This window comes from Anopheles bellator, chromosome 1, assembly GCF_943735745.2.
Source record: "Anopheles bellator chromosome 1, idAnoBellAS_SP24_06.2, whole genome shotgun sequence".
NCBI lineage: Eukaryota > Metazoa > Arthropoda > Insecta > Diptera > Culicidae > Anopheles > Anopheles bellator.
In genome coordinates this window covers 2,872,782-2,880,207 of record NC_071285.1, presented here as the reverse complement: position 1 = coordinate 2,880,207, position 7,426 = coordinate 2,872,782, and the positions used below count along the sequence as shown (strand labels likewise).

General features: G+C 56.2%; 1 protein-coding gene across 1 annotated transcript; it reads left to right on the top strand.

The window, feature by feature from the left end:
- Positions 1-836: 836 nt before the first annotated feature.
- On the top strand, positions 837-5,877 carry LOC131216494 (gamma-tubulin complex component 6). Its single transcript, XM_058211003.1, has 4 exons — positions 837-1,271; positions 1,333-1,927; positions 1,998-2,713; positions 2,779-5,877. Exons 1-4 carry the CDS (start codon positions 837-839, stop codon positions 5,650-5,652), a joined length of 4,620 nt encoding a protein of 1,539 aa, XP_058066986.1. The 3' UTR covers positions 5,653-5,877.
- The last annotated feature ends 1,549 nt before the right edge of the window (positions 5,878-7,426 follow it).

The window sequence follows — 7,426 nt, the reverse complement described above, 5'->3', positions numbered from 1 at the left end:
TTGCGGCACTCGTTGCGTATAAATTTTACTCAGCTGACGCGACCCATCGACCCGACCGAAAAGCAATTTATATCCCGCCCGCGAACGGTTCCCGGGAACCGGAAGCAGGGAAATTTCGTAATATCAATATACTAGCTCGATATGTGCACCCTGAGGGCGTTCTTCGAATTGGCGTGCAATTTTGTGGTTTATAGTTTTTTGAATAAGCCTTTTGTTTACCGCTAATGCAGATTGTCGTACTCTACTCAATATTCTTACAGATGCTGAATTTACTTTACTCAGTATTAAAAATAAAAGGCGTGCAATCAAACACAATCGGACAATGAATTTAACTGGCCAATAGAACATCGTTATACATTTGAGTGTGACAAATAACGAATCGGGATTTGTATTTCGGGCTGGGAACAGAGAACCGCGGTTTTAATTTATTTTGGCGTCCTAACGGACTATCCGAATTCAATTCGAGAATTTGGAAAGCAGCGCCACCTAGCCGTCAGATGCACGCGAAACGAATCTAATTTCTATCGCATGGGTGAGCTTTATTTTTTAGTGAGCATTCAGTTTTTGAAGCTTGTTTTGTAGAAACGGCATAGCAACCGGTGAAGTTGTAACAATAATAATTGAAATTAACTCCACAATCTGGTCAACAAACTGAATTACATTTGAATTTTAGACCGCTTTCAGCAGAGTAGCTGTCAAATCGCTGTAACGCACACCATCAAAGCAGCACCGACGAACGCGAACGTCAAACTGAAGGGCGCGTCGTTCGCAACAAATGCCCAGCCCGTGAAAGTAACAACAAACCATTGGTTTTCCTACGCACGGCGAGTGCAAAAATGCACTCCGACAGCGTGTACCGGCTCGTTGACGAGCTGGTCAAGGCGATCGGCAGCGAGTGCGGCACGAAAGTGGACGAAAAAGTGGCCAAAACATGCCGATCGCTCACATTTGGAGTGCTGCTGCACGGGAAACGGCAGCCTGCGTCACCGTGCACCGGAGTGCATCGGAATGCGGTGCAACAGCTGTCGGAATGCGCCGCCGCCGCCGACCCGTTGGAGGCTCTCGAGTGCCATCACTTCGAGCTGCTCATGACCGCGCACTATCGCTACCAGATGGACCGATGTGGCCGTTTCGAGCGATTGCTGGATGAAATTCGAAGGCACCGCGTTCAGGGTTGCCATCCGTTGCCCGAATCGGATCGATCGTTGCTGCAGTTTTTGCTGTCGCTGAAAAACTCTTCCACCGATGACTGTCGGGACATTTGCTCCCAGGTAAGCGCGGCCCTTTGCTAGTGCGCCATTTCTGGGCTCAATTTTTATCTCTCGCTTTCAGACACCTTTCTTCTCGTTCAGTAAAATGCCCGCGTTAAGATACGGGCCGTATCCGATCTTCCGGCCGGAGGACTTTCGGCTCGACGAGCGGCTCATCGCGTCGTGCTACGACGAGAAAAGCAACCCGTACCTGCTTCGTGCCACAACGTACAACGTCTTCACAGCTAACTTGGCCAGTATGATCGCCGACCAACACGCCCATCGGACGGCCCTCGGCTCGCTTCCGGTAGATTGTTCCTACTTCAGTGACACTATGGCCCCGCTGGCACACTTCGAAGGACCGTTTCGATACAACCTACTGAAACAAAGCCACCGAACTCCGGAGAGCGAGCCACCGGAGCAAGTACCGAAGCTGTTCCGCACCGACACGGTCGTAAAACCCCAAGAGGAAGTGCGTGATGAAATGATATTCGGAATGAACTGGGAGAATCTTGGTCAACGGTTCGTTCCGAAGGCTAAATCGTTCACATCCGAGTGCCGGGGGTCACTGTTTCCGATGCTCGCCGTGGAAGCATTGACTAAAATCCCGCTGAAACCGCTGGATATTAAAATCGTGACCCAGGCCAACCTCCTACGGGACATTAAATTTCTGCTCAGTAAGTATCCGTCTCGTCGACGTCGACCCCCACCCGGATTGGCACCGGTTAAGTTGGCTTCTTCTTGCAGCCGGCGTGAGTTCGAGTATTTTCCACTTCGACGAAACAAACTGTTTCCGGGCACTTCCGAACCTTACGCTCGAGGACGTACAGATCGGTTCGATGACATCGTTGCTCGATCGAGCCCTCGAAATTGGGACCTGCTTCCGGCGGCTGCAGATGATGTGCCGCAAGAACCCGTACACGCTCGAGCTGCTGCTCGAGGGGTTCGTGTTTAAGGCGTTTTGCGAGAGCGTGGACCGGTTCCTGGCCTGCTACCGACTGTTGGTTAACGCGTACGAGGGTCCTTCCCTGCTGCAGCTGCTTCACACGCTTGTTCCGGCCACCGAGCAACTGCTAGCGCTGGCCGCGCTGTGCGGTATTCATCCGCGGCGTGAAAGTGACTGTGAATTCCCGACCGGGTCCCGGCTCCTCGATCATCTCCACCGGGAGCTGCTCCAGGCAACCCAACCATCGGTTGGCACGTTCCTGCTGGGTCTGGTGCGCCGCTGTAGCCTCGAGTACTTCGCCCTCTTCCAGCGGTGGCTGTTCGGGGGCCAACTGCACGATCCTTCCGGTGAACTGTTCGTGTACTTTGTCGATCACTATCGCCCGAACACGAAACACTTCTTCGACAAGGCGTACCTGATCCGGCGCCAGAGTGTGCCCGTGTTTTTGCGCGGCTTCGAAGAGGACGTGCTGCTGTGCGGCAAGTACGCCATGCTGTTGAAAGCCTTCCGGCCACTGGTAAGTGGGGGTCAAACGGGTAAAGTTCCTCAAAACGGTGGGCCTCATCCTTTTCCTCTCCGTAGCATCCCGTGTTTAGCCTCCGCCAACCGGATCTCAGCGTGTGTCTCTCGTTCGAGGCCTTCGATACGATGCGATCGCGCTGGTTACAGTACGCCGCCCGTGCGCGCCGCCTCTGCGGTCCGGCGGTCTCGGTGCGCGAACTGTACGAAGCGAAAGAGCGCGCCCGGGACGAGTGCTGTCGGCGGGTGGAGGAAGGCTTCCGTACGTTCATGGAAGGCTGGCGCCGGGAGCAGACGGCCGAGGCGCAGGAGTTGAAGCGCAAGAAGCAACAGCAGCTGGACGATCTGTTGGACCAACTGAGCGAAATACGAGCCAGCAAGCTGTCGGCCAAGCGGCAGGAGTTGCTACAGGTGGTGCAGGACGAGCACGGCAGGGTGGAGGCAGACAATCGGCGGTTGCTGGAGGAGAACTACGATCTCACGCGGCGTGTGCGGAAGTACACCGAGCTAAACCGGCTGGCGGATGCCGAGCTGGAGCGGTTGAAAGTGACCGAGCTAAGTATCGTGCCGGTGGTGACGGTGTCGAGTGAGGAGGCGATCACCGAGGAGGGCGGCACCAGTGAGGGAGCGTTTCAGAGTTGCCGCGAGAGTTACGCCAGCGCCACGAGCCCTTCGATCTATGAGGATGCCCAAAAATCCCCCCTTTCCAGCGTGGATTCGTCGAGTGACGGCGGTCGGAACTTGTCGACTTCGAGCGTGGACGGCGCAGATGCAACGCTCGACGCGACGCTCGTCGAGAGCCCCATTGTGCCGGTGGATGTGCTGGCCACGGAAAGCGATCGGCTTAACTCGAACCTCCCGATCGCGCCCGCGATCCCGGTGGAACTGAGCGAAGGAGAACGGAACCGCCAGAAGGTGCTGGGGTCATCGGTGCTGGCCAAGTACCTGAACGAGGATCACGCCAATGCGAACGTGCAGCTCACGACCACCAAGGCCAGCACCACCACTACCGGAATGCGCAAACTCACCGAAGCGCAACGGAACAAGCTGAAAATTTTGTCCCAGGAATTCGAAATTACGACGACCGATGTGAACTGTAATCGGCTCGATGGGGAACGGAGCGAGTTGCGCAGGAATCGCGAGAGGATCCTGATCAGCGATTACACCTCCCGGCCGGACGAACCCACAAACCGGGTGGGGCCTGGTGCGGAACTGACGGAACTGCAGCGGAATCGCGCGAAAATCATGAGCCAAGAGTATAATCTTCTGCTGGATGGCGGAGCGGCGCCCCCGAAAGCGACGATGTACCTGACGCTGGACACGGACCGTGCCCGAAACCGTCGCCGGGTGATGGACTCGGAGTACGGTTTGATAACGGGAGCGGTGGAGCCCGTCGTTTTCCCCGACACACCAATGTCCGTCGATAGTGACACCGTGGAGTCATCGGTAAGCCCGCATCCGCCACCATTCCCGGGAGCCACCGAGCAGGACATCAATGCCAACCCGCTGGAACGGGACGCACTCAAGCTGGATGTCGGTGCGGCATCGGAAGGTGGCTTTGAGATTGGCAGACGGTTCGGCATTCCCGACACGGCCACGTTAGAGCAGGAAACCCCTGCCGATGCACTGAAGGGCACTTCCGATCAGCTCGATGGGTTCGATTTTGCGAAGACCCTGACCTTGGAGAGAGATCACCGCCAGCGGACGGTGTCCCCGAGCGGGCCGTTGGAAGAGGACGAGCTGTACCGTGAGTTTGTGGAGACGCTCCGGAAACGGTGCACCAACTTTTGCCGCCTTGCAATCCCGGACGACGGTACCGGTAGCGACGAATGGGACGTCCCCTCGGCTCGCCTCGGCAAAGAACTGCACAGTCTCGATCCGCTGACCGTTACACGCTTCCTGCAGTATTCGCTCGTGATTCCACTTCGAGCGCACATGGAGATTGTGAACAACGAAATCCTGAAACTGTTCCTATACGATCTGGATCTGCTGAGCCATTTCGAGAGCCTACGCAACTACTTCCTGCTGATGGACGGCGAGTTTTCGTCCCATATCTGTGACAGTCTGTTCGGTCGCCTCGAGACGGTCCGGTCACCCAACGAGCTGCTCAATTACCAGACGCTACACGCCATCCTGGACGGAGCGCTGTACTCGAGCAATGCCGGAATGGACCGGAACGCCGAGCGACTCTCGTTCATCGTGTGCCAGGTGCCGGAGCGGTTCGATCTGTACGCACCGAACGCGGTCAGTATGCTGAATCTGAGCTACCGCGTCGAGTGGCCGCTCAATCTAATCCTCACGCCCGAAACACTCGAGCAGTACACGAACGTGTTCCGGTACCTGGTGAAGGTGCGGCGCATCAGTTACGCGCTCGAAAACGCGTTCGAACTGCTGAAGGACGCTCGGAAGCGGATCGGCAGCGCGCTGCTACTACGGTCACCGCAGTACGCCCGGGTGCAGTTAATGCGCCACAAGCTGTCGCAGATGGTAATGGCACTGGCGACCTATCTGCGGAGCATGCTGCACGCCTCGTGGGACACGTTCCGGGCCGATCTGCAGGATGCGACCGCCACGATGGAGGACCTCTACCGCAAGCACCGGGCGTACGTGAAGCGCATCATCTTCGTGTGCTTGCTGAACAAACGCAGCGCCGAACTGTACGATCACATCGAGCAAGTGTTTCGCGTGGTGCTGCTCTTCTACCGGCACCTACGGTCGAAGGACTGGCGGCTTCAGCAGGCCACGGCCGGCCAGCCGGACCAGTACGTGCACCCGCGCTACGAACAGATGCTGGGCGACGAGCGAGAGTTCGATCGGCTCGTCAAGGGTATGCTGCAGATCGGGGAAAAGATGTACGACGAGGGCTACCTGAAGGAAATCTCCGAGTTCCTGCACCTGGTCAACATCAACGGGTACTACGACGGTGTCGTTTGCTGAACGGTCCGTCGCTTCGAGTCTGTCGAAGGACAACCACTTGCCATCTTCCTACGCACTATTCTCGTTTTGTTGTCTTCTCCGCGATAAGATCGTTGGTCGTTTCGGTTGGTCGCTCTGTGGCCGGGAGCCTGTTAGTTAGCAAATCCCATTCCGTTCCGTTGACTCGAGCTGACTTCTGAAGCTTCGTTTCGTTTTCGAATCGTTTTTAATCGTTGGCCCCGGGGGGCGCACTAAGTAGCTATCAATCGAATAAAAGATATTTACTGTAATAGTATTTATGGAATGATATTTATCGTACAGCAGCTCATGCTCGGGAAATAAATTATTTGTTCAATCTGCAGATCTCCACGGGTTTTGCTTCTTTTGACTTAAGACCGGAGTCAGGTCTCTTGTTTGCTAGCTTCGTCTTCAGCCATTAGCTTCACACTTTTGTCCGCCCTACCAGTATCAATTCTGTGGCTCGTTTATGGTTCTTCTAAACCTCTTGTCCCCCTTGTCCGGTAGAACAAACTGGCGGGACCCCAGGCGCACCCTTCAGGAGAGACCTTTCGAATTTATAATGGGCAAGAGACGTCTTCCCCGGCGTTGTTACGCCATCCGAAAGTTAACGGGGCTTGATCGCCGCAGGGCCTCGCAGCGCAGCGAAGATCCCTCGGGGTCCCTCCCCTCGCTCCAGCTCCGGGTGACCTAACGGTTTTCGGACCATCGCAACCTCCGGCCGCAGGCGGAGCGCAGCGTTCCGAAAACAAAAACGTGACGTTTCACTTTCGTTTCTCCAACGGACATCTTGCGCGCTTCGCGTCTTTCATTCTCGCGCTGACCGTGAACCGTGGCCGCGGCCGCTGCATTCCCTTTCGTTTGCACGTTCGCCGCTCCACAACCTGAGGCCCTTGGCTGGCCGAGGGCTTCACTTTCGTGGCACGAAAAAGCAAAAAAAAAGGCGGCCCAATCGAGCGTCCGGCGGCACCCTCGAGCCGGTCAGACAGGTTCGACCAGCGCCCAGGGGAGGCCCCATCAAAATTAACGTCCCAACCGGCTCCGGGAGCGGGAGCTCGATTTGCGGGGCGGTAGGCGGCCGTTAGGGTCTGCTGGACACGGGAATTTACTGCTGTGGCCGGCGCTCGGGGGCGAACGTTGAACGTTTTGTTTTGATTTCGATTTTCCGAACGCCGGGGCGGAGGAGGACGGGTGGGCGGTCCGAGAAGTCGATGATCCGTGACATCGGAGCCCATCGGAGACACCTTCACCTTCACGGCAGCAGCCTAACGGTGATTGACGTTGCCATCGTTGGAATGCTTCACCTTTTACTCCGCTCGTAGCGAGCTAAGGGCAGGAAGTGGCCGTGTCTTCTCCCCAGCCTGGGGTCCGTTTCGATGGGCGATCGCGCAAATAACAGGAATTGTTCTAAATACTCTCGGAATACTTGGGGTAATCTCAAAACGCCACAATCACAATTCAGCTGGCTAATGGTGAAACCACGACGACTGTACATTAGTCACTCAAAGACATGGCCCGGGATGGGATGATCATCGCCGCGAAGTCGTGATCATCCCCTCGACCGAGGTCATCAAGCATTCACGGGGTGCAGTCGGCGAGCTGCTGGTTGCGGTCCGGGAATCCTAGACGGCCGAGGTGCGCCCGTGCGGATGATAACTGTAGAGGAAAGGGCATCCGATCGGTAATAATTATTCACCATCAGCGTCACCGGTAATGGATGCCCACAATCTCCTGGCTGAAGATTTTCTCCCAAAACTGCCACGTTTCCGACGTGTTT

Excerpts from the sequence above, each read along its gene's own strand:
- LOC131216494 (XM_058211003.1), top strand. The coding sequence starts at position 837 with ATGCACTCCGACAGCGTGTACCGGCTCGTTGACGAGCTGGTCAAGGCG. Across the intron at positions 1,272-1,332 it reads GTCGGGACATTTGCTCCCAG|ACACCTTTCTTCTCGTTCAG; the intron begins GTAAGCGCGGCC and ends TCTCGCTTTCAG. Across the intron at positions 2,714-2,778 it reads TGAAAGCCTTCCGGCCACTG|CATCCCGTGTTTAGCCTCCG; the intron begins GTAAGTGGGGGT and ends TCCTCTCCGTAG.